At 41.5% G+C, this 27,251-nt stretch overlaps 1 protein-coding gene across 4 annotated transcripts in view; it reads left to right on the plus strand.

The window, feature by feature from the left end:
- The window catches only part of CDC42SE2 (CDC42 small effector 2), a 118,817-nt gene that overhangs the window by 82,388 nt on the left and 9,178 nt on the right, over positions 1–27,251 (plus strand). For all 4 annotated transcript variants that reach the window (XM_061625622.1, XM_061625613.1, XM_061625604.1 and 1 more), the window contains one exon: positions 21,220–21,321. In XM_061625622.1, the coding sequence (XP_061481606.1) occupies positions 21,220–21,321 (102 nt within the window). The remainder of the gene's footprint in view (positions 1–21,219; positions 21,322–27,251) is intronic.

Below are 27,251 nucleotides of genomic sequence, written 5' to 3' on the forward strand. Positions count from 1 at the left end.
GATAAACATCTGTGTTTCTCAGCTATTATGTGAAGCCATGAGGCAACCATATATTTTCTCTTGTAAATATGTTCCCTGGTATCCTTGTGAAATATTGCTGCTATTTTGTTGTTTAGAATAGGTACAAAGGTACTACTGTTCTGTCTACTGTTCTGTCTGATAAGAATCAGCTAGTTCAAACTTCTAAAATAAGGGCTTAAAGTATGAGCGCACAACTCACACGGAGAAAGGCTAAGGCTCCACAGAGGTAGCCAGCCTGGTACCCTCCAGAAATTTGGGACTACAGCTCCCAGCCTATCCAGCATAGGCAATACTGTCATCCACAGGACAGCACCACATTGGCTACCCCTGCATATGTTGTCCCTATCCTGGTTTTCATGCTCAGTATGTGTTCTGGCCACACATACCCTCCACATCTTGGAGTATTCAAGTGGAGCAGAAGTACCCTCCTATATTGCCTACCTTTCTGTTTGCAGTCACAGGTGAGGTCCATGCTTGTTCTTCATATATTTGACTACTGCTGCATCTGCTTAGCTAGTGTTCAAAGTCCCAAGGCAACATGAAGCTGCTTAGAAAAGGATTCACTAATAGGCAAAAAACCTTGTGGTTTAAGAACATACCTATAGCCCACAGATATTTCTATCAAACTTTAAAAAGCAGGGAAATTGGGCAGCTACAGTGAATGCACCAGGGGAGCAGGAGATCTGACCTCCTCTCTGAGATATTAAACTGCCCTACAAATTTGTCAAAATGCAAACACCATTTGGGTTGGTCTTTCACAGTCCTTCCTGTGTAGCTTAGAAGAATTTGGTAACATATGCCTCTGAGCATATGGGGAGTGGTCCAAAGATGGAGAATTATATTTTTGTATGTTTGTTGGTGGTGTTCTTTCATTGCTTCTTTCCTGTGTTACTAATGTTTGTACAGAGAATTTTATTTCTCTCATTTTTCATCCTAGAAATCTGTGTCAAATTTATTTTATTAATTTCAAAGCCTGTTTATTGGTCAGTGTCATATGATGGTGAAGACAGCCTTTTGTGTTTCAAATTGGATGTTATGTTCTATTTCCATTTTGGGTGCATTAACAGTTGAATCTGAAACTGCAGTTTGATGTGAAATCAGACTGATTACAATATATTGCTACTTCAGGAATGACTCTAGCTATTCGAAAAAAGAGGATGCATGTTTTCAGCCTGCTGTGTTTGAACCACTTCATTTAAGGCAAGGTGGGCATGGTCAATTAAAAACATAGAACACAACTAGAATTTTGCTAGATTTCACCTCCCACTGTTTTATCTTGTGCGAATGGAGACACTCCTGATGTCCACTGGAGACTGTTCTGCAGAATAGTCAGTGCCATTATTCCACAATTATTTTTGGAGTTTTTTAGTGTAAATTTTGCAAAGCATTGCTGTGCGCATATTCACAGAAATAGAAAGAAAATAAAATGATTTCCTATAGGAAACTTCACTAAAATTGCAAAGGAAATCCGACATATTTAAAGTGACCATCTGAACTATGTCAACTGTCTTAATAACGTTGCTTCGTCCCTGCTAAAACAAGATCAGCACAGCATGTCTTCTTTCTCTTATTTGGACTGATTTCAGGTGTTGCCACCACTCACCATATGCTCAGAGGCACATGTTACCAAATTCTTCCAAGCTACACAGCAAGTGGATTGGACTGTGAAAGACGAACCCAAATGGTGTTTGCATTTTGACAAATTTGTAAGGCAGTCCAATATCTCAAAGGGGAGGTCAGATCTCCTGCTCCTCTGGTGCATTCACTATAGCTGCCCAATTTCCCTGCTTTTTAAAGTTTGATAGAAATAGCTGTGGGCTATAGGTACATTCTTAAACCACAAGGTTTTTTGCCTATTAGTGAATTTCCCTGCTTTTTAATCCGGGAGGTAACAAATGGGATCCTGTGCAAGCTTGCTGAGAATGGATTGAGCATGCTTATTGAGTTCAGTGAGATTTACTTCACTGCGATCATGCTTAGGATAGGTGAAACTGACCACAGGGGATGGGAAGGAGGGGGATGAAGGGAGGGAGGAAGGGCAGAGGGAAGGAGGGATATGGGATCAGGCAGGAGGGGGAGGGGAGGAGAAGGACAGGTTTGATCATTTACATGTTTATTTAGTTCATTGGGATTTACTCCCATGCAGTCATGCTTAGGATAAGTAAAACTGACTGGGGGGGGGAGGGCTGGAGTGGGCATGGAAGGAGGAAAAAGGAAGAGGGAAGGGGAGGAGGAAGGGAGAGGAGAGGGGAAAGGCAGGTCTGATCATTTTCATGCTTACTGAGTTCTATGGTATTTACTCCTATGCAATCATGGTTAGGATAGGTAAAACTGACCATGGGGGACTTCCGGGAAGGGTGACTTAGCCTGTGCCTGCTTTTGAGACGGGCTCCTGCCTCAAAAGAAGCTTATTCAGATATATCAGTCAGTTTTTTCTTTTTTTTTGACTGATTAAACTTCTCCCGGGTAGGGAGAAACGAAGAGATTAACCTCAAAGCCTATTTTTGTTGGGACGACCAGATCTCATTAATTTATGGGACGAGGTCCAGCCGACGAAGGTGGGACGGATTTTCAACAGCAAGCTCTATCTGATAAAGCGAACGTTCACCTTATCTTCTAAGAGAGAACGCACTAACAGGCAAGCACCCTTCTTTCTATATTTTTCTTTTACTTGACTTAAATTGTTGCTGTTTAAAAGAGATTTGCCAGATTGATCGGTTTTTGACATCTCACTGGGGAGCCATAACTTCTCTCTGCTACGCACTAATTAATAGCTTATCTCTGTTTTTGTTGCAAAAAGCTGTCCTGGATCTGCATTCTAAAGATATACACAGAAGAGGGATTTCTATTCCAGATTTTTATTTTGAAGAATATTATATTGTCTGAGACTACTCTCTTTTTGGTCTATTTTATTTTGACGAATCTGTTTCTTGACGACCGCCATTAATTGTTTCGATCCTGGGAACTGCATTTTGTTTACTTAAGTATGGAGAGATAAGGCTGTCTGCTCTGTTTATACTGTGATGTCACCAAGTTTGGAGTATTAACCCAATTGTTGCTGAAATAAGAAGTGGTTTTCCTATACTTTTCTTTTAAAATGGCAATTAAGAAAGTGGCTGAGAATCTGGAAATAACTATGTTTCAGAAAATAATGGATGAGATTGAGATAACGAAACAAAACCTGCGACAGGGTTGTAAGGAGCTGAAAATTGAATTGAGTAAAATGACGCAGGAGATTAAAGATATAGGGGTCCCTGTGAGAGAGGTGACCCTGGAAGGGGTCCCTGTGAGAGAGGAGACCCCGGAGATTGGAACAAACGTGGAACAGGAAAAAGATTTGGAGTCTATGGACTTTAGAAATAAAATCTATTGTTTGGAGACACAGGAGATTAAAGACATAGGGGTCCTTGTGAGAGAGGAGACCCTGGAGACTGGAACAGGGGTCCCTGTGAGAGAGGAGACCCTGGAGACTGGAACAGGGGTCCCTGTGAGAGAGGAGACCCCGGAGATTGGAACAAACGCGGAACAGGAAAAAGATTTGGAGTCTATGGACTTTAGAAATAAAATCTATTGTTTGGAACTCAATGTTATCTCTGAAGAAATTAATGAAGATTCTAGAGATAAAGTTATCAATGGCATGGATAATCTTTTGGACTGGAATGATGTGATGGAGCCCAATATAGAGAAAATCTATGGAATTAACTGCAGCCATGTGACAATGGAAAAACTTTCAAGAGATGACCCAGTGTATTTTAAAAAAAAGAACAGAGATATGATTTTACAGCAGTATTTCAGCAACCTATTCAGAATGGATGGCAAGAAAATATTTGGGATAGAGGTAATTCCCATCAGACTCTTACTATATGACTATGGCTTGGACAGCAAGATTATTATGGAATACTGATAATGGAAGATTGGATACTGAAATTACTGGACTTAACAAGACTACTGAAGATGGAAGATGGAAAATGGAACTAATAGGGATAATAGAACAATGGCTACTGAAATTACTGAACCTAACAGATTCTGATGTGATGGATTAATTGAAATGTTTATTTTGACTATGGTTATGACAATAAGATTATCATAATTAGTAATGAGATGGATTAATCGATATGCTTATCTGGAAAAAAAAATTGATAGATATATTTCTTAAAGAATTGAAACCTCTCTTTGACTTTTTGTGGAAAGAATAAAGTAATGTTTATGAGATTTGATGATTAAGTAAGATAACTATTGGAGGAAAGTGATTTTATAATATGACTTAAGAGACAGGATTGCTATATATTATAGACTTATAACTGATCTGATCTTTGACAAATGGGAAGTCAATATTTTACTCTTTATTTTTTATTTTTATTTTTATTTTTATTTTTTATTTTTTTGTTTAACTATTTTTGATTTTGTTTTTTGTCTTTGAATGTTTTATGATTTCGTCTTGTATGTTTTATGAAAATTTGAATAAAAATTATTGAAAAAAAAAAAAAAACTGACCATGGGGAAGGAGGAGAGGGAGAGGGAAGGGGAAGGAGCAGATTGGAGGGGGCAAAGGAAGGGGGAGGGGGCAGGTTTGATCATTTGCATGCTTATTGTTCAATAGTATTTACTCCCGTGCAATCATGCTTAAGATAAGTAAAACTGCCCATGAGGAGGAGGAAGGGGAGGGGGAAAAGGGGGAAGGAGGGGATTGGAAGGGGATGGGGATGGGCAGGGAGGGACAAAGGAAGGGGGAGGGAAGGGGCAATTCTCCGACTTTATGTGGAAAAACCTGCAAGATAGTGTAATAATTGAGGGATAGTTGTATTAGTCTGTTGTAGCCAAAAAGAGTTTTGTGGCACCTTAAAGACTTGACAGGTTTACTGTGGCATAAATGTTTGTGCACTAGAGAACAGATGCAGAATAATGCTTGTCTTGGCATTTGAGGAACAAACTAGACAAAATGAGGTGGCTGTCCATATATGTGCATAAGCAAGGCAGGAGTGTATTTTACATGAAGATGGGACTGTTCAGGGAAGGGAAGAAAGACACTCCCCATGCCCGCCTGTGCTCTACTGCTTTAAGGACTTTTCTACCAGCTGGATTCCAGTACTAGTTTCACTCCCCATGCATTCACTTCGTGTAAAAATAGACATCTCACACTATCTCTTTTATATGTAAATAGGGCAGATGCATGAATAAAAGCCATGTGGCCCGACCACCACATCTAGTGTGTCTCTAAGATGTCTGTTTTATTTTTTTTTAAGTACAATGCAAAACAAAACACATTTGATTAACTTTTGAATATTTGCCAGCAAAAGATGTCCCCATAGTCTGTGCATGGGTATTTAGTGGCTGAATTGTTTATCTATAGGAACCACCAGAGTTGCCTATAAATCAACCAAACTACAAAATAAAAGGAAATGATATGAAAACTAGAAGGAAGTTTATTCTGTCTGATAGACTGTAGGTTCTAGCGGAGATCTTTTTTTCTCTATGGCCACCTCTCTCTGCTTTTTCCCTACTCAACTGGAAATGACATTTATTTGGTTGAATAGGAAGGGTTTTCATGTTGTAACTACTGACACACATCCTGTCACAGAGTTGTAGCATTTCATCATGTAGATTGACCTCTCTCCAAATATTTCCTGTGTTAGTTTCAAGAGGCTCAGCAAGTGAAAAATAGACTCTTCCCTCTTTCTTAATTTATTTCTTGCTGCTATTCTTTGTTTACAAGCAACTATCACTTTAGCAACTGCCAGTGTTCTTTTATAAGTTTTATTTTATTTTAGAATTTCTAATAATTTTCATGTAACTGTAATTTGCTTTTGGCCTCAATGCCTTCTGGGTTTGTTCATTTGTTACTTGATTCCTGAGAGTCTACCTGGATTGAATTGGAGAACAGACTTCAGGATTTTCTACCAATATCTATCTTACAAGATCCTGCATTCAAATAAACATGGGATCTTGTGATGACCCAAGGACCAGGACCCATGAACAGCCACTGTTACTGTACACACCATACATTTAAAGCACATCCCCTGCCAGAGTGTCCTGGGAACCATAGTTTGCACCTATCAAAGCTACAGTTTCCAGCACCCTTAACAATTATAGTTCCCAAGATTCTTTTTGGGGGGATGGTGTTTTAAAAGTATAGTGTGTATGCAGCAGTTCTGTATCTCCTTATTGCATGTACTTTATCCTGGGAAGAGACCATAGAAAACCCATGCCACACACTTAGGGAAGGTTTTTTTTTTTTAATTAAAGAAATAAATAAAATCCTGCCTTCAAATAACGTAGATATTGGTGTCTTATCATCTGACAAAAGAGCAGCCTCCATTTTCTGATATGAATTCTAAAGGTCCCAAGTTAGTAAAAAAGATGTATATATCCCCTCCACACAAAACAGTTTTCCTGTTACGTCCTGTAGGAGCATCAGTTTGGAAGGGGCTTTTCACTGCACCATAGATGTCATCAAGCACTGTTAATTTTGTCTTGCCTGTCATTCTTACTAGTGCCTATGCAATCTTCAGCTGCCCAATGTTTCCAATATGGCAGCCATTTAGCCCTTCCTTTGAAATACAGGCAATACTGCAGGCTGCACATTTAATTTAACATATAGTTGGGCGCTGAGAGTTGCTGAACACCATTTAATGGTTTTTAAATGGTTTATAATAACAATATTTTTGTTACTATATGATAATCTGATAAATTAAGGTTCCAGTTTGCCCTGTTGAGGCAAAGTGCTTTTTTGTGCTAGTTTTATATAAGTAAAATACTTGTATTATAGGATAGCATTCACTGAATATTTTTAATGGAGCTTGTGCAGAGTAGTTTTAGAATGGAGGATGAATTATTTTTCCCTGCCACCTAGTCTAAACATGCTTCTTGAAAGAACTATTATTTTCAGGAACCATCTGACAAATGTTTCTGTTGGTTTAAGAAGCATGCCCCAAATTGCTAGTTTTATCATGTGATGAGTAACACTACCACAGTATAATGGCATATTGGGTTCTCAGTTTAGAGGTTGCATTCTTTACAAAGATTGCTAAGGTGATGGTGTGCTAAGACAGCTAAAAAGAAAGGTTGTGATCAAGCAGAGCAACATCACTGTGTGAGGTCTTTACTTCCAAAGTATGATGATTAATTTTGGTACAAAATCATGATCTGTTTAACAATGACAACAAAAACAGCAACACCCTCTCAAAAAACACAAACATACAGCATATTTCCCCTACCTTCAGACTAATGGGTCAGCTTGATCTTTTTGTGCTAATTATAAAAGAGATACCCCGACACTTCCTTCCTGTATGTCTTGTGAACTCTGCTCTTGTAACTTATGCATTCATTTTCATCTTGCTTGGAGGCCTCTATTACTGACTTCATGTCTTCCTGCCTCCTCCCCTTCTGCCTCTCTTTTTCTTTCCTTTTCTTTCTACTTTATACTGCTTCTTGGTAGCCTGTTAGTTTTTTGCACCTCTCTTGTATGAGAGGGTTGGATATAGATATAGATTATTTTTTTGTAACGTTTTTCATAGTCAATATAAATAAATAATAAAAAGGGTGTGTTACACATGGAGAATAACTTGGGATTCAGCACACAGAGCAGTCAACCCAGCCCTGAAACCAGTGTGGGATGAATGGGTGCACCACCCCTCTGAGCTGTGCTTCCCCACCCCAGATTTTGTTTTGGAAAATTTATCTTTTTATTTTGTGACATGAAGACAATGACAGCCTCCAAAAAATGACAGCTTGTTTTAAGAACAGGAGTAATTTAAGAATAGGACCCTATTGATGAAGAGATTGGAGATAAAGATATTATCGGTTCGAAAAAAATCTTGGACTGGAAGGATTTGATGGAACTTGAAATGGAGAAAGTTTACAGAATTAATCCCTGTTTTGTGTCAATGGAAAAACCTTCAAGAGATGTGCTAGTGTATTCTGTAAAAAAGAGGAACAGAGATGCGACTTTGCAACAATACTTCAGTGATACGTTCGGAATTGATGGCAAGGAAATATCTGTGATAAAGGAAATTCCTATCAGACTCTTATTATATGACTATGACAGCAAGATTATTGGGTGCATGAAGATGGAAGATGGAACCAACACGGATAATGGAAGAAGAGCGATTTGAAATTACTGGACTTAGTAGACTTGATGAGTTGGATTAATTGACATGTCTATCTAGAAAAAAATTGATGGACATATATCTCAAGGATTGGAAACTTCTCTTTGACTTTTTGTGGAAGAATAAAATGATATGATGTTAATGAGATTTGATACCAACTAAGATAACCGCTGGAGGAAGGTGATTTTATAATCTATTAAGAGACAGGCTTGTTATATATTATAGACCTATAGCTGAACTACGACAAATCGGAAGTCAATAGTTTTTTTTTCTTTTTTTATTGTATTAGTTATTAATTTGTGTTTTTTCTTTTTGTATTGTTTTGGTTTTGAAAATTTGAATAAAAATTAATTGAAAAAAAAAAGAATAGGACCCTCTGAACAGTGCAGTGAATAAGGAAGAGTGAGTGTACAACAAAAGAACAGGACTCTCTGAACAATGCAGTAAATAAGGAAGAGTGAGTGTACAACAAAAGCATAATGGGAGCTGTAGTTTGTGAAGAGTGATGGGAACTATAACTGAGGGGGAAACTACACTTCCCAGGATTCTTTAGGGGAAGTCATATGCTTTAAATGCGAGTTGGATATGCTTTAAATGTATTGTGTGGATCTCCATTACTTCATAAACTTTGCCTCCTCTTTGGATGCACACCTTAATGTGGTGAGGGGGTTTGTGTTGAAGAAGCTGAGAGCAATGCCGTCAGGAGTCTAGACCAAGAGGCTAGACTCCTAGCAGGGGCACCCAAGGCGGAATGGTCAAAGCTGAAACATCAGACTAAGATGCATCCAAACTCAGAGGAAGGCAATGGTAAACCACCTCTGAATATCTCTTACCACAAAAACCCTATGAACAGAGTATCCAAAATGCAACACGAGATAGTGCTGGAAGATGAGACCCCCAGGTCAGAAGGCACTCACCGAGCTACTGGGGCAGAACAAAGGACAAGTACGAGTAGCGCTGTGACTAATGAGGCAGCTGGGTCAAAGCCAAAAGGAAGCCCAGAGGCTGATGCGCACATATGCGAAAGGAGAGTCCGGAGTTGTATGACGCACACAATAGGAATATGGAATGTGAGAAGCATGAGCCAGGGAAAGTTAGAAATTGTCAAGCAAAAAATGGAATGCATCAACATCACAATACTTGGTGTGAGCAAACTAAAATGGATGGGAATGGGACATTTCCAATCAGGCAACTACAAAATATTTTATGCAGGAAATGAGAAATTAAGAAGAAATTGGGTTGCTTTAATAGTGAGAAGTGATGTAGCAAGAGCAATTAGGAGCTACAACACAAGGTCTGAGCGAGTGATATCAATGAGATTAAATGGAAAACCTATCAATACAACCATCATCCAAGTCTATCCTCCGACGGCAAACACAGAAGAATTGGAGAGATTTTATACAGAAGTACAGGAATAAATTGATCACACACCAAAATAAGATGTGCTGATAATCATGGAGGGCTGGAATGCAAAAGTAGGGAACAGAGAAGAATTAGGTATTGTGGGGAAATGGGGCCTAGGAGACAGAAATGAAGCAGGAGAAAGACTTATTGAATTCTGTGAAGCCAATAATTTGTTTCTTGCGAACACATTTTTTGAACAACCGAAAAGACGACTATACACGTGGACATCACCAAATGGTCAATATAGGAATCAAATTGATTATATAATTGGTAGCAGAAGGTGGAGAAGTTCCATGCTTTCTGCAAAAACAAGACCAGGAGCAGACTGCGGTACAGATCATGAACTGGTTGTATCAAAAATCTGAGTAAAGCTAAACAAAACCAACAAAGCAATCATAATGCCAAAATACAATTTAAATAACATCCCAGAAGCATATAAAGATCAAATAAGGAACAGGTTTGAGTCTTTAAACTTAGTTGACAGAGAACCAGAAGAACTATGGAATGAAGTCAGAGACGTTATCAGAGAAGAATGCAAAAAGACAATACCTCTAGTTAAAAAGAGAGAAAGACCTCAATGGATGACTGAAGAAACTCTTAAAATGGTTAAAGAGAGAAGGAAAGCAAAAGCAAAAGGAGATAGAAACATTGTTAGAACCCTAAATGCAACAATACAGCGACTAGTATGTAGGGACAAAGAGAACTATTACAATAGTTACTGTATAGAAATAGAAGAGGACAACAAAATGGACAGAACAAGAGCCCTGTTCCAAAAGATTAGAGAAATGAAAGGGAAATTTAAACCAACAGTAGGGATGTTGAATAATCAACAGGGAAACACACTAACTGATCGAGATGAAATAAAAGGAAGATGAAAGCAATAGACTAAAGTAATGACAACAGATAATAATGCTTGGAAAAACAGAAGGGAGTAGAAAAAGAGGAAGGCCAAACAAGAGATGGCTTGATTCCATAAAGGAAGCCACAGACCTGAACTTACAAGATCTGAGCAGGGTGGTTCATGAAGCTTTTCATAATAGGATTTAGGTACCTAAGGCATTCAACATTATAGTAGGGACAAACAAAGAGAACGTGAGACAGTGATTCGACGTCTACATATAAGCAAGAATGTCAAAGATGTTTATTATTTACACAACCTGTAAAGATACTTATAGTGCAATCCTATGCATGTTTACTCAGAAGCAAGTCCCAATGTATTCAGTGGGGCTTACTCAAATAGGGAAGCTTGCACAGGACTGCAATTCAGTGATAAGGAACTTCACTTACCCAACCCAAAATTCGGAATCATGCCACTATAAGCTGTTTTACAATCCTATGCATGTTTACTCAGAAGCAGGTCCCAACGTATGCAAATCTCCTGCACAGAGAAAGTACTCTTGGTGCTGCTGAAAGCTATAAGTTTACTGAATTCCTGACATGCATACAAGCCGGAAAAGGAAACTGTTTTCAGAACTTCCAATGGGTTTTAGTTATTACCTGAAGGTCAACAAATCCCTTGTTAATCACAACCCTGACTTCACGTATTGGTTAAAAACCTGAAAGTGCAGGGATTAGAGCAGTCGGTACTAACAGAAATTGCAGAGGTGGCTGAGATTTTGGTGTATAACTCTTGAATCAGACCACCTGAAAACTTAAAAAAAAATTTTTTAAATGAAAGCTAAGAGTCCAGAGGTTAAGGTGATTCACCCAGAGACCCAGAGATGACCCCCAAAAACCAGAGTCTCCGTGCAAAAACCGGAGACCTGCTAGTATAGAACCACCAACCTCTGTCTTATGAAGAGCCAAAATACATTATACAAAGTCCAAATTTAGCATGATGGATCAAACATTGCTGATAACATGTGAGTCAGGATTCCCGGCCAATAAATAATTAAACAAAGGTTTGAAACAAGTATATTTCACCAGTGTACATTTGTTTGTTTTTTCATAGATGTCATTAGGCTTCAGTAAATCATTTGTATTCCAAATAAACAATTGAAGACCTGCATCATTCCATGCATTTCCTAACTTCATGGGTGAGTGCTGATGCTTTTGTAGACAAAACAGCATGAACCAGCACAAGAGGAAGGCCTCTGTATGCTCTTGGGTGAACCCTTAGGTTTGCACATTTTTTAAAAAAAATTGCAGTTACAAGTTTTTTTAGATTCCCAACTAACACAGAACACACACACTCACACAAACCCAATCAGGAAAAATTAGTAGAACTATGCAAGTGTGTGTTCATGAAGGGGGAGAGGGGAGGGACAGGACAGGAGTGGATATTGAATGTTGAATTGCTGAGGCAGGTCTATGTGAACACTACATAGTTCAAACTATGGAGGGGAAACAATTGCACTGTTTTGGTGAGGAATTAATAATTGCTGCTTCCTACCAGGCTTACCATGTTTCACAGCCACATGAGTGTGACATTTTCTGCCAGTCTGTTTTTGTATATCTCCTTTCCAACCCTATTCTTTCTTCCTACCAACAACTTTACTGCAAATATTTATTTATTATTATTTATTTATATATTTGTAAATATATTTGTATACCATTTAAAAACATCAAAGTGGTTTAAAAAAACTTTTTAAAAACATACGGTAAAACCCATTAAAAATACAGTAAAAACAAAGGTTAACTATTGCAAAAAGACATCTTCTTAATTCCCTGCATAAGCCTGTCGGAACAGAAAGGTTTTCAGCATATAGAGTGTGATGCCCAGCAGTGGCGTACCAAGGACGGAGCGGTGGGAGCGGTCCACCCGGGGTCACAGGCAATAAGGGGATGCATTGTCTGTAGAGAATTTTGGACCAGCCACCAGGATAAAAAGCATATGGCTACATTGGTAGAGAGGCCAGAGCTTCTGGCAAATGGAATAGCAGAGACACAACGGGAGGCAGAGTGGCTTTTGGTTCAATGGCTCCACTTCCTGGTCTACGTCACAGCACCCGCCCCGCTCTGGGAGAGAAGGAGGCAGGCAAAGCTGTGGCTTGGAGGGCGTTCCGTGCTGGTGCCGAGGGAGTTAAGCGGCTGGCTGCCATGGGGGCCACCTCTCAGCTCCACTTGACTCCACATCATTCTGTGCTGTTCTGCCTAGAGTCGGGGCTCACTCTGCCAGTGGGAAGATGGTGATGGAAGGAGCAAGTGGGGAGCCCGGCTCCAGGGATCCAACAGCAGCAGTAGGTGAAACACGGGCACAGGGTGCTCTGCTGTTGCTTGGGAGCTTGCTTCGTGCCTGCTAGGCTAAGCTTCACTCTCTCTGCCACGGGCTGGCTTTTGAATGGGGCAGGAGGTGACACACTCTGCGCCAGCTTCCAAGGCTGGGAAAGCGGAGCGCATGGCTGAGGGAGGAAACGTGGGCCCAGCATGTATTGGGGGAGAGTGTGGATATGGCATGCCTTGCATCGCTGGGCTTACTTTAAGGATGGAGGGGGCTGTTCAGTGTCTGCACCTCTAGGGCCAGAGCACACATACCTTGGGCACAGCAAAACCCGCAGTCCCAAGAGTATCTCTTGGCTCAATCTCAGCCTAATAGAGATATGAGGGGGTGACTTTGGGGTGCACGGACCCTGGAACTGAGTGGAGAGGTAATCAGAGGCACCGTAGCCCTGGTGCACCCTTGATAGGGATATTTATTTTTTAATTTTTAATTTTTTTTACTGGCATGATTATATATACAAAGTTCAATGAAAGAAAAATTTCCTTGTCTGCATTTCTTTTCTGGCCATTATTATTATTCGTTTCATGATTATTACTGAAAATAATTTTGTCGTATAGAGGAGGGGGGTGTTAAAAAATTATCTGCTCCGGGTGTCAAATACTCTAGGTACGCCGCTGATGCCCAGGATAAGAGGCCGAATGGGCGACCTGCCTCCCTTCAAAATCCATTCTTTAAAATAGGGGGTGGGGAACCTTAGCCCTGGGGACTGAATGAGGCCCTCATGGCCTCTGTATCCAGCCCTTGGAAGTCTCTCTAGGCCATGCCCCCTCACCAGCCCTGCTCTACACCCTCCTTGAGTATTTTTGTCTGGCTGGAATGTGTCCTTGAACAGTAATGCCTCTTAATCCTCCATAAAGGATAGGGAGAATCTGTGACCACACAAGGAACCTATGACATGTGTTTGGCTAGACTGTAGCCTACTGTACAAACGTAAAAATCACAACCATTGCCCTACCCACTTTTGCCTATGGCCTTGCCCACTACTGACATCCCCTCCCCCCGGAAGGCTGACCATGAGGGAATTTAGCCCTTGGGCTGAAAAAGACTCCAGAGTTGGCCTTTTTGACCTTAGGAATCTCACATCTGAGGATCTGAGAAAGCACTGAGAGTTCTTACTTATTGCTGCACAGTTATTGCTAAGTTATTCTAAGGAGTGGGAAACTCTTGAGGGTATTTCATTGGATAGATGCTATGGAACTGTGTGGCATCTTGCACTGTTGGAAACATTATTTCAGAAATTGAGGGTGGCATGGGGTCAAAGTAAATGGGACACTTTTTCCATGTGGTTTGATTTTATTGACTACACCAGTCAAAAAAGAGGTCTCCACCATCTGCTTACATGAGGTTATGGATTATGTTATTTTCACCCTCTTCTGCCTCTCAGTGCTTTCTTCTTACTTACCTGGACTTTCTCACCATCCTTCAGGTACCTGCAAGATACAACAGAGATAAACAATGTAAGAGTTTCAGAATAATTGTGCTAAATTTGGCTTATTTCACCTTCCTACTCTTGCCAAATGTTTTGCCTTCCTTTTCCCCTATTTTAGAACTCTGAATTGTTCTTCCCTTTGTAATTGGTCCTGTTATACTAAATCCTTCATTAAAATTATTAAAACAACAAAGGGTTCTCGAACCCTGTTTTAAATGCTACCATGGGGTGAGCCAGCAGCAAAATGGGGAAGGAGGAATGGTCTCCTGGTGGAGGGCATGGTTAGCTGGCTGAAATGCTAGACAGAACCACTCCACGCTACAACTTTTTGTTGCAGAGCTCCACTTGTTTATTTTCAAGGAAGATCACTGAGTAGATTCCCTCCCCAACTTGGAGCTCTCTATACAAATTGCATGTATTAGCTTTTTTGCATTCAGTATTTCATTAAGGTTTGTAAGGCACAGGAGCTATGGTATGTGGAGTCAAACCAATTACTAGCTCAGGAGTAGTCAGTACTTGTTCTCCACGGTCTTGGTGGTGGTGAAGGTATTAGTAATAGTGATGCTAGTGGAAAAACTTGGAGACTGCTATTTGCAAAACCTGCATACCATGAAGCTATGGCTACTTCCTATAATTTATGATAATCTTTGATAGTTGCTAGATTGAAAGACTTCCCAAAAATTCTTCGACCTTTTTGTAGAGCCCTACCTTCAAGAACATACGAAGTCTGTGTGACTGTTGGGCAGCAACAGAGAGAATATGTGACATGTATTTTAAATTAGGGCTCCTTCAGGTGACCTATTTATTAAGCATCCTGACTTGCTTGTGCAAAGTTTATGCAGAGGTTAGATTATATCTGGTTTTGAGTGAGCATTCTTTCTGATTTGTTTGCAGGGAGTTATATGACAATAAGCATTTGGCGTGCATTCATCCTGATTTGGTTGTGAGGTGTTTATACATCTTCCTGTTAGTCATTCATTCATCCCACATTTTTCAATGCATTTCCCTATCACTTTTCTAACCGCAAAAAAATCTGTTTTTTTTAATGGATTTTCATTCTAGTGTAACTGTTATGAGAAGTGTAATTCGGAGACATCAGTTAGAGGTCCTAATTCTCCAAAATGACAGCTCCTAGGGTTCCCTATGGAAGCAGGAATAACTATGAAACTAGTTTGTCTATAATGTAAAATGCTCTAAGCATGGTGTAGAAAGGAGTGCTGTGCAGAGTTTCCAGAGAAGTTATTTTCTACTTAAATACCTCTTTTTAATGTGCAGCTTCTACTGAGGTGCTGGCATCAGTTTTCTTGGTAGCAGTTGTACTGTTGATACTCCTCCACTTTGGTAGCAGATAAGGGAGATAAACTAGAGTTGCATTGTGAAAGATGCAGAAATAACTGAGAAGTAGGAAAAGGGTTCACACAAATAAACTGGGCAAATAAAGGCATGAAGAGAAGTTCATGTCGAGGTTATGTGAAAGTTTTGATACTGCTAATCAGAGAAATAATCCAGCCTCCAGTCATAATACTTCAGAAGGTAGATGCATTCCTAGCCGATCCATAATTGAGCCATATCTGTATTTGCAACAATTAATGATTAAAATGCTATAAATAAGCTTTTGAACCCTTCATGACTATTTTTTCCCAATGGAAATTTGGAGAGGAAAATGTAGCTTGATGGGACAGTGTTTATCCAGCCTTGCCAAACTGGTAAGTGATGGACTGTAAAATATATTTTATTTTACCCCAAGGTGTGAATTAGTAAGTAGATGTCTTTTTTTCATATTTATGTTATTTTTATTTTTATTAATATTAAAATCAATAAAGATGGGTTAAGTAAGTAGGTAGGTAATTACAGCACTATTACATTGAGAACTGCGCTGCATAAAATGGATTTCCAATATGGATATTGCTTGTAAGTAGAAAATGTGATGGTCTGCTTCTCATCGCAAGGAATATCCATATTGGAAAATGTGATGGTCTGCATCATACATTGCCCATGCAACGTCTTGCAGAGATGAGAGATCTGTATAGGAAATCTATCTTGTTCTAAGTGGCCCCAAATTAGAAGGGAAAGAGTGGGAGTGAAAAGGATACAGATAAAAAAAAAATACAGCTGCTTGATCCTGTACATATTCTAGCAGTGCTCTGTGTGGGTGTTGCACTTGTGCTTACCAGCTTTAAAACATGAACAACTTCAGCTAGTGCCTTAGTTGTCATAGTAACTGTGTCCTGCAGTTTCAAAGGTTCACCTTTTGAATGAGTAGAGAAATTACAAAAAGGTTTGCAACATGGCTTAACTCCATGTTTTGAAAAACAAATTTCACAGGGAAGACCTATTTATTTTTACAGTTTTGTTTGGTTTCTGTATGTGATTATGTGAGTTGAAGAGAGGGCAAAGTGGTTAAAAAGGGTGTGCAGTTACTCACAGTGCAAAAAAAATGCATCACAAAAAACTGCATAAAATTTGCATATATTAATTTAAACATATAGGTGCAGTTTTAGAAATAATTATTATTTATATGGTCATTATTTCTAGTTTTACATCTATAAATAGAAATGGTTTGTTCAACAACCCATGGCATAGCATTATGTAGGAACCAGGCCAAGAATGAGGTTTTGCTCTGGTAATGATCTTATTCATGTCTGTGAAACTTTACTAATTAATAACAGTGGAAATACTTTGGCTTGGATCTAAAATAGCACAAATTCCATTTCCGCAATGGGACTTTGTCTCTCTCCAAAGACACTCCTGAGGATTGGGAGGCCCTCCAATGGCCCAGGATGTGGCAGGTAGAAAGCTGCAGCAGTCGGAGAATTGGTGGAAATCAGGGGTAGACACAAGCACTCCTATGAATTTTAGTCAGTACACAAAAACAGTTCAGTTGTTTAATTGTTTTCAAGATGAGACAGCCATTTTTATTATTTTTGTTGTTTTATGTTATGTTTGTTGTACCTGCATATGTTGTTACACAGTGCATTGATATTTTATATGAGTGGGTAGCTTATAAATAAAATGAGGCTTGATTCGGAGTAGACATATATAGGACTGGACTCCACCAGAATACATTTCAGCATTTCAGGGCTGCACTTTATTAATGCTGTGCCACTTACAACTACTAGCTTCTGCTTGTGTACATATATTGACTCAGCCTAAGCTACTGCACAAGATCGTTGCAAAGGTGAAAGGGGGAGGGGAGGGCAATGTACATTGGACATTCTGGAGGTGTGGCAGAGGTGGAGCTGAGGGGAAAGGACTTCTGCTATATCCAAATTAGTACAGCTTCGCTTCAACCAGTCCTTATCTGACCTAATTAGTACAATCCTATGTCCAATTTGAGTTACCTGGGAGTAAACATAAAGAGACTTACTTCTGAGTAGACATGCATTTCTTGTACTGTAAGTTAACAATGATTTTTAACACATGCCTGTTTGAAGTTCTTTGAATTTGCCATGGGGTGAAGGATTTTTTAACATCCACGCATACACTGTGTAGTAGTATTTGCACAAAATAGTTCCCAGAGAGTATCTGCTTCAGATGAAGATACATCCTGGTTGTTAGGAAGAAAGGAGGGGCAGGAAAGAAAACTGGAAGCAACAGCTCTTTAGGACCCTGGCTACTTGCTGCCTCAACTTCTGCCTGTCTGCTTGGTGTGCACTTGTCCCTTGCTTGCCCTGATCTGCACCTCATCTCTCCCATGAATCATTGATTTTAATTCTTTGAATCTGGTTCTTCCGGAGGGCCCCTTCCTTGTAGACAGAATGTGGTCATGGGGAGAAGAGGAAGACATGGGTGGGGGTTTGTTCCTCCTGGTAGCAACTGGAGCTTTTGGCTCTGCTCCTTGCTCTCTCAGCAGCCCTGCTGCATCTGGGTGGCTAGTGAGTGGCTGTGGTGGCGGCAGAATCAGGTACGAGGCACTGTGGGCCCTCTGCAGTCCTGGGCCCTTGGCCAGTGCCCCACCTGGCCAAGCGCCAGGCCTGATGAGACTCTCTAGCCTTGCCTTCTAATCTCTGTAGTGCTAACCCATTAAATGATTAAAAGGCAAGCCTAGAGATTAAAACATCTCACCTACATTTAGGATTTAGGCTTGCTGAGCAGGAGGTGAGGGAGGGGGAGTGCAGTGAAAGCTGCTTTCCTCCTTTCCAAAAGGAAAATTGTGCGTCTCTGCTTGCTAACGTGAAACTGACAAGCCTCCGTTACAATGAAAGAGGAGGTGGTTGTGAAGCCATTTTTCTTTATCAATATTTCCTTTCAAAATATCAATATTTAGGGGAGAGAAAAAATAGGACTGGTAAAAGCAGCACATAGTGGCCAAAGAACAAACTCAGATAGGTCAATGGAATGCTTTTGATACCAATAGATACCATCTCTAGCTTAATGGTAGAGCACTTGCTTTGCATGCAAAAAGTCCCAGGTTCAATCCTTGGTTTCATCAAGTGGGGCTGGGAAAGACTGTTGTTGGAAATCCTGGAAAGCCACTGCCAGACAGTGCACAATACTGACCTAGATGGTCTGACTTGGGGTATAAACACACTAGTAGCCAGATCAAAGAGTTTACATTGGCCACATCTAGAGGGGGAACAGATTGATCTGCCGATCAGTTGCAAAATCTCTTTGAAGCTGAATTTAATTTTTAAAAATGCTCCTGCTCCCACCAAGTTTTACAGTAAAAAGAGGTTGAGGTTTGACTAGCATTTTGTGCCCCCATTTTCAGAAGAGAAAGGTGGAGACACACTCGAAATGGCTGAACAGTGAGTGTGTTTCTACCCTTGGTATAAAGCAGCTTCCTGTGTTCCTAATATCCCCAAAGAGATAACAGGTTAGAAAACCTTTCTTTCCAATATGATTGGTTATTTGCTGTTGCTAGGAAAAGGTCCAGGGGATTGTGAGCCTCCTATCTAGAGCAGGATACTGTGTTTATGGAATTCAATCCCACAAGAGGTAGCAATGGCCACCAATTTGGATGGCTTTAAAAGAGGATTAGACTAATTTATGGAGGATAAGGCTATCAGTGGCTACTAGCCACTAAGGCTATATTCAGTCTCTGCTGTCAGAGGCAGTATGCCTCTGAATACCACTTGCTGGGAATCACAGGTGGTGACAGTGTTTTCCACTCAGGTTCTACTTTCAGGCTTCCCATGGGCATCTGGTTAGCCACAGTGAGAACAGGATGCTGGACTAGATGGGCCTTTGGCCTGATCTGACAAGGCTCTTCGTATATTCTTGTGTTAGTGTTCATCCATATGATATTTTTGTAGTCATGCACACCTCCAGGTTGATTTTCCCACTCTCTCCAAGTCAGCAGGAAAAGATGCCTGGAAGATTCCTCCAGCTGTGTTGATGCTTGTATCTTTGTGAACTGTTCTCTGGGCATTAGCTTCAGTAGTCTAGTATGGGTTTTTAATAAACCACTGTCTTTTGCCCTAGCCCAGTTGATACATTTCTTGATAACATTTCACTGCAGTGGCTAAAGTGGACGATGGGAATGGGCTGTAATGTTAAGCACCCAAAGAAGTAAAATCCATTGAAATTGATGGGGGCCCACATAAAAATACATGTGTTTAGGATTACTGTCCCAGCAGTTGTTTTTTGTAGATCTGGCATGCTTTTAGGAGCTTAACAATTGTGTAAAAAAAAGTTCAGTAATCCTGGTGTGTTAGTTATCCACAAAAGGCAGGGTGGGGTGTCTATGAAAAGGGCATGTGTGTTGTGGGCTCAAGTTCATTCCAAACATAACTTGCGTTTACGGGCTATGGCCCACGATGTATTCTCAGCTGTGCCTTTGATTTGCAGTGACTCAACTGGGACAGTGTTTGGACAGCAAAAAAATCCTGCTGATCAGATGTGTAAACTCCCACCCAGAACAATAGGTGGTCTTACCATCTCCTCACATACCATGAGTAGGAGGGTGCTGATCCCTTTAAATGTGTGATGGAGAAAACGTTTATAAAGCTACTAGCGAAGGGGTCAAGAAATCTCTTCATGGCAATTGTGTAATGTTTAATTTCATTTTTAGGCTCTTTTTTAAAACAAAGGCCAATGCCTAGAACTATATTATTCAAAGAAGACATTGCTGTTTTGTTCCTGCTTCACTGATAGGCATGGTGATATTATTTAGTGGATGCTAGAATGACTATTGCAATTCCATCTTGCTACATAGAGATTTCAAGAGAGAATTTTTTTAAAAACGTTTTGGGAAAATCCAGTGACTGGTTCTCTTCTCTGTATTAAATCAATAGGGCAACCACAGCATAAGGGTGCTGCATTTGCTGCCTATTATTAGGGATGGCATCAGCTGTGTTTAGCTCAATCTTAGGAAAAAAATTAAGCATCAGATCCTTCTGAAGCTGACAAGAGAATAGTCTAATATGCTGTGCTTTCTCTTAGAGAGCAAGCTGTTCAAATAGGTGTTTTAAGTGATAATTAGACATGGTAATTGGCATGTTAGGACAAGAATTATGTATCTTGTGAAAGCAAATTAAATGCACACACAGAAGTCTTTTTCCAGACACATGCTTGTAACAGACATAGGATTCATGAAGGGTTTTTTTTTAACCCTCTGTGCTAGACAACTGAGGACTTCTTTTCGTCATCCATTTGAGAAGTAAGTCATATGTATTGAAGGAGAAAGGAGTGGAGTCAGGCAGAAGAAACACTTCACCTAGATTATGAACAGAATTATATTGACTCCTCCTAAATGTATATGTGCTTTCTCCTGTTTTGCACACCCATCTTCTACTCACATTAAAATATTTTTAAAGTTATCAACTAAGGACTAGTAGAGGCCAGTGAGATATGTGGGTCTACTAGTGGGTCTGGGCCTTTGGAATAAGTGTATGACTTAATCAACCTAGATGATATTTAGAAAACTTGTTTGTTTTTTAAAAACCCCACCATAGATAACTCATGGATTGTTTCAAGAATTTGGGTTCTGAATTCAATACAATAAACTTCCTGTAAGCAAATTAATATTTGGTCCTTCTTTTGTATTTAAGTCTTGTTTCCCTTGATATGAAACTAGTGTCTCTTTTCTCCCCTTTCAGAAAAGACGGCGGCGAATTGATCGGAGTATGATTGGTGAGCCAACAAACTTTGTTCACACAGCTCATGTAGGTTCAGGAGATCTCTTTAGTGGAATGAATTCGGTAAGTCATCCTAAATGAGGGTGTTCCCAGGTCCAACTGAAGTGATGGGATCATTCCTTCTCACCTGTTTAGGGAGCCTGGATAGGAACATTTAATATAGCCTACTTTCTACTGGCAAGAAGGGTTTAAGTGCCCTCAGGCCAGACTAGTCACCAGAAGGCCATTGTAGGAAGAAGGGAACCTAGTGTTGTGGAGATGTTAGATGGGAGCACTCATGAGTAAGATGCCCCTGAATGCTGCAGTTCTAAACACACTTACTAACGGACTAAGCCCCATAGAACTCTATAGGACTTACTTCTGATATGGTTAGGATTGTGCTGTTGGTAAGGCTTGACTAGGGATCCTCTGCAAAGCAGGACTGGGAACTCCCTGCCTGGAATGCCCTGCCTGCTTTTTAATATGGCTGCTCCAAACCTGTTTATACACTTAACCCTTCACTGCAGAGAGAGGTTTGGGAAATGAATAAGAGTTAAGGAGATTCTCTACCCTTTCCTGCCTATCCTGTGGGCTGCTATAAACTCCCTTTGACAGCCAATCCAATTCCAGTGAGTAATAATTAACAGAGACAAAACACACTTGGTTTGGTCTACCTTCACAGTTAGTAGCTTGGAAACAACAGCAATTGAAGCTACATTTCCCAGTATGTGAATTCTCTTTTACTACCATTGGGCAAGAAACAAACCATCATGCAAACAACAAGGTACATCATCACTGGGTGTAAGGGGGTTGAGCTGAGCACATGGAACCACTGTTATTGCTTTTATGAATGTAAGGGAATGAGGTCAGAGGTAAATGAAATCCAAATACAAAAGAAAAACAAAAGACAGTGATGATTCCCTACATGCAATACCATACCAACCACAACAAGATTCCAATGAGTAAGTCAGAAAACTAAGCATCCCACAACGAGTCAGGGTTCCTAACCAAAAACTAAACCAAAAAAACTTGTAGCCAGTCAGCTAAGGTGACAGAAATCCCCATGCAGCACAACCTGAGGGGGGGGGCTGCAGTTAGTGCAGAATGCTGTGGCACAATTGCTGACATGACTGAGACCCTGTCAGCACATAATATCTGTGCTCTGAAATTTGCACTGGTTGTTGATTTGCTACCAGGCCAAGTTTAAGGTATGTTTTCCATATTACGGGTACCATATAGTACTTGTTCTGCTCTTATAAGAAATCAGTCCTTTAGGTGACAGCATCTACACTTTGGAACTCTCTGACATTAGGCAGGCGTCTTCATTATAGTCTTTTCGACACCTGCTAAAAACATTTTTGTTTAGGCAAGCCTATCCAGGCATGTAGAAGCTATTTTGTTTTTTATCTGTTTTTAACTCATTGTTGGTTTTATTATTTTGAATGTTTTTAACTACCTGGTCTTTAACTGTTTTTGCCAATAATTTTGTTTTAATTCCTTCCGTAAACCACTTTACAATAAAGTGGTATATAAATGTTCTAAATAAAATACATAAATAAATTTCAGAGTCACTCTGGCCCTTGGGTCTCTTTCCTCTTTTAGGAACAAAGGATTCTCTCATGGATGACAGAGGTCTCCACGTGGGTACTGCAGCTCCCTCTACAGCTCAGAGACAGGAAAGTCCTCAGTAAATGTTTTTGCTCCTCCCTTGTTGCTGAGGCTCAGTTTTATTTCCTGTCTCAGCTCAGAGCACATCCTGTTTGGCTGTCTTCCATTCTAGGCTAGCTTCTTTCCTCTCTGTGGTGTCTTTTCACCCCTTTTGTGTTTCAGTTTCAATCCTTTTTCCTCTCTCTTTATTTTACGGTTCAATTAAAAAAAGAAGAAGAAGGAATACTTACCTCCTAGCCAAATTCCTGCCTTGGTTTCTTTACCATCTTTCTTCCCCTGTCCTCTGCTCCCTGCAAGACATGGAGAACAAGGCGAGTTATTCTTCAAAGAAGAAAAAATATTCAAAGAAGACAGGGCAGTACTCAGCTGCAGCTGTAGTTGGTTCCCGCCCGCTCCAGATTCCCGCCAATGCTCAGCAAGCACTGCTTATTGGCGGAGATGACCCTCTAGAAGGGATGTCTTCACGGATGGATTCCATCGCTCCCCGCAAGCCTCTCCAGGACAGTGAATCATCCGATTGTGTCTCCTTATTACCGGGGCCTACAGCGGAGCCGATTTTGGCCAGTCGCAGCGCAGTGACCGCCATTTTATTTGATGAGCATGATGTGGCCGCCATTTTGGATCAGCAGACTCCTGCTATTTTTGAGAGGCCTACAGGCCGCTTTCCGCAGCAGTGGCATTTACGGAGGCGGCAGTTCTAGCCGAAACCCCCCGCTCCTGCCTATTGTTAGCGCTATTGCCCTGTCTAGCACACAGCCTGTGTGATCTCCAGAGCCCCCCCCGCCTTCTTCCTATCATACCTAGGGAGCTGGAGCGCCTTTCTTCGGAAGATGAGGAACTAAGAAGGTATGACTTTCCAGTTCAAACCATGGGTATTAACCCCTCTGGGCAACCTGGTTCAAACGCTTTGCACCAACAGCCACAGTTTACGCTGTCTGACCTGCTTTCTCCTGCAGTGTTGCAACAGCTTAAAGAAGCCATGATTGGGGATCTGGCTGTGGAATTAGCAAGTGGCAGGGCACCCAAAAGACCTTCTCCCTCCCTAAGGGAAGACACAGAGCCCCCCCACTCTCTAAAAGGCCCTCAAATATACATCACGACCACGATAGAGAACTCTCCCCCTCCCCACGTTCCATAGCTAGAGGCCACGCCACGCAGCAGGGACTTTCCCTGCAGGGCGCCCAGTCCGATGACAACAGAGACCCAGATCTTGAAGAAGGGGAATAGAGCGAGGGGTCAGACAAGGATGACTCTGAGTCTGCCAGGCTATTTTTAGATGTTCATTTTGATCCTCTATTTTGCAAAGTGGTAGCAGCATTGGATTTAAACGTGATGCAAAAACAACAGGGACCACTGTCTAAGAGTGCACTGGTACTCCCTGTGCCATAACCCTCCACTAGGTGCATGCCATTGCCAACCTCATTTAAAAATATTATGAGGTTAGAGTGGGATCTGCCTCTCCAGTGCAGGAAAGGTATTAATTATGCCAATAAGTTTTATGTCCTAAATGCTGATGTCATGGACCAACTTCACATTCCAGCCGTGGATGGGCCCATTTCTGCTCTACTTTCCCATGCGCTTTTGCCACGGGACGGAGATGCGCAGCTAAAAGATCCTATTGAACATAAGTCTGATGCGGCTTTAAAGCGTTCTCATGAAGCTAATGCGCCTCAATACAAGCTTCCACTTCGGCTTCTGTATTTGCCAGAGCAGCACTGCTATGGGTTGAGGACCTGATTGATAATGTTAACACAGACCCTTCTAGACTCAAAAAGACTCTACTAAAGGTATCTAGATCACTGGCATTCATAGCTGATGCTACAATGGACTCTTCCCAATTTTCTTACAGAGCAATGGCAGCAGCAGTAGTGGCTTAACCACTGGGACGTAGACACAGCTTCACGTGCTAACTTAGCCTCAGTTCCTTTCTCAGGCACTAAGCTTTTCGGAGATGATGCATTGAATGAGGTCCTGATCGAGACCAGGGACAAAAAGAAAGTGATGCCGACCCAGAAGAGAGAGGATAAACATATTTTTAAATGTTCTGCCTCCTCCTTTCACACATTCCAGTCCTTTCGTGGCTCCAGATTCTCTACTAGGGTCCGTGACTTCAGGTCTGGCCGCTCCTACTGGAATAGGCAGAGGTTTCCACAGAAGTCCCAGGCCCCTTCCGCCAGGTCCTCCTCCACTCAAGCAAGGCAAGGATGCCAGAATCAACAATGTTTCTGACTCACCACTGGGACAGCAAGTGGGGGGGGCATCTGACCCAATTCGCTTCCAGATGGCAAGATACTACCCAGACAAGTGGATGTTAAGCATTGTCAGAGGATACAGGATAGAACTTTTTGAGTACCCGCCCGCCAGGTTCCTTCCTTCCCCCATAGCCAATTCCAAGGAAAAACACCAGACAATCCTGAACGAAATTCACCACCTGTTAGATATCTCCGCCATAGAGGAAGTGTACTCAGGAGAGCTTTTCTCAGGTCTTTACTCAATCTTCTTCTTGGTCGGGAAGAGAGACGGATCCTGGCACGCTGTACTCGACCTCAAATTCTTAAATCAGTTTGTGACCCAGAGAAGGTTCAGTATGGAGACCCTTATGTCTATACGAGAGGTTCTGCTTCCACAAGACTTTCTGGCATCGGTAGACGTAAAAGAAGCATACCTCCACATTCCTATATCCCCATCACACCGACGGTTACTCTGCTTTTGCTACAACAGACTCCATTTCCAATACAAGGCTCTACCATTTGGCCTAGCGTTGGCTCCACAAGTGTTCACCAAGGTCATGGTGACGTTAGTGGCGAGTCTACGCATACAAGGGATACACATTTACCCATATTCAGACGACCTCCTCATCCGCTCCACTTCTTTCCTTCACACTCAACAAGACGTGCAGGTCACATTGAGTTACCTCAAGGATCTTGGCTTCTTGGTAAATTCCCAAAAGAGTCATTTAAACCCCTCCCAGCAGCTTCTTCACCTGGGGGCAATGATAGACATGGCACGTCAGTACATTTCCCTGTCACCAGAGAGGATCCAAAAGACTGCCACTCTAGCATCCATCCTGTCATGCCTTCGATCAGCAGATGTGATGTTGCTTGCCAAGCTCCTAGGGATGATGGCATTAGCAATAGGGATTACTCCATGGGCACGCTTGCATTCCCGCCCACTCCAAAGTTTCCTCCTTCGTTTTCAATCCGACATCGCATTGTGCTCCCACCGTCTTGTTCTCCTTCCAATAATAGTCAAGCGCTCGCTTTTCTGATGGACAGAGACAAAGAACCTAAAGAAAGTTCCACTGCAAGATCCTTCTCGAACAGTCATTACCAGTGATGCAAGCCTCCAGGGTTGGGGAGCACATTGCCAAGGTCAATACGTCCAAGGCCGCTGGACGCCAACAAAGGCAACCAAGAGGATCAACTGGTTGGAGCTAAGGGCAGCACATCTGGCCCTTCGTCACTTTGCTCCCATACTGACACTCCCAGACATCCTTATACGCACCAACAACATGTCGACTCGTGCTCATCTGCTGAAGCAGGGAGGCACTCGCTCGAACACTGAACCTCGAGTCAACTTCAATGCTGCTATGGGCAGAAAGACACTTGTCATCAATTTCAGCAGACTATATTCAAGGTCACCTGAACACTGTGGCAGATTGGTTGAGCAGACAACAGCTCTTTCCAGGCGAGTGGGCCCTAAACGTGGAAGTGTTCCAGTCCCTCCAAGCGAAATTTGGCAGGTTCCACATAGACCTATTTGCGTCAGATGACAATCACCAGACAAAGAGGTTCTTCTCCCGCTTTCACAGTCGCAGAGCAGAGAAGCAAGATGCACTGGTGGTAAGTTGGCCATTAGGCCTACTTTACGCCTTTCCACTGACTCCTCTGTTGTCCAGAGTACTGAAGAAAATCAGAGCAGAAGCGGCTGAAGTGGTCCTGATAGCGCCCTATTGGCCAAGGCGTCCCTGGTTCTCAGACATAGTCCAAATGGCACAGAGCCCCCATTCCATCTTCTGGTGTGTCAAGACTTACTCCATCAAGGTCCTCTAATACATCCAAACTCACAATGGCTCAAGTTAACTGCATGGAGATTGAGCGCAATAACTATTAGTGCTAGGTATTTCGCCCACAGTAGTGAATACCATCTTGTCCACAAGACGCCCGTCCACTATTCAAAGCTATCAGTCGACATGGAAGGCCTTCTCCTCCTGGTGCGTTAAACACAACGCGCCTCCTGAGTCAGTGGCAGTTACACAAGTCCTTCAGTTCTTGCAAGAGGGCCTACAAATGGGCATGCGACCAAACACTTTAAAACGGCAAGTGTCAGCTCTGTCATCTATCCTG

This window comes from Rhineura floridana, chromosome 1, assembly GCF_030035675.1.
Source record: "Rhineura floridana isolate rRhiFlo1 chromosome 1, rRhiFlo1.hap2, whole genome shotgun sequence".
Lineage (NCBI taxonomy): Eukaryota > Metazoa > Chordata > Lepidosauria > Squamata > Rhineuridae > Rhineura > Rhineura floridana.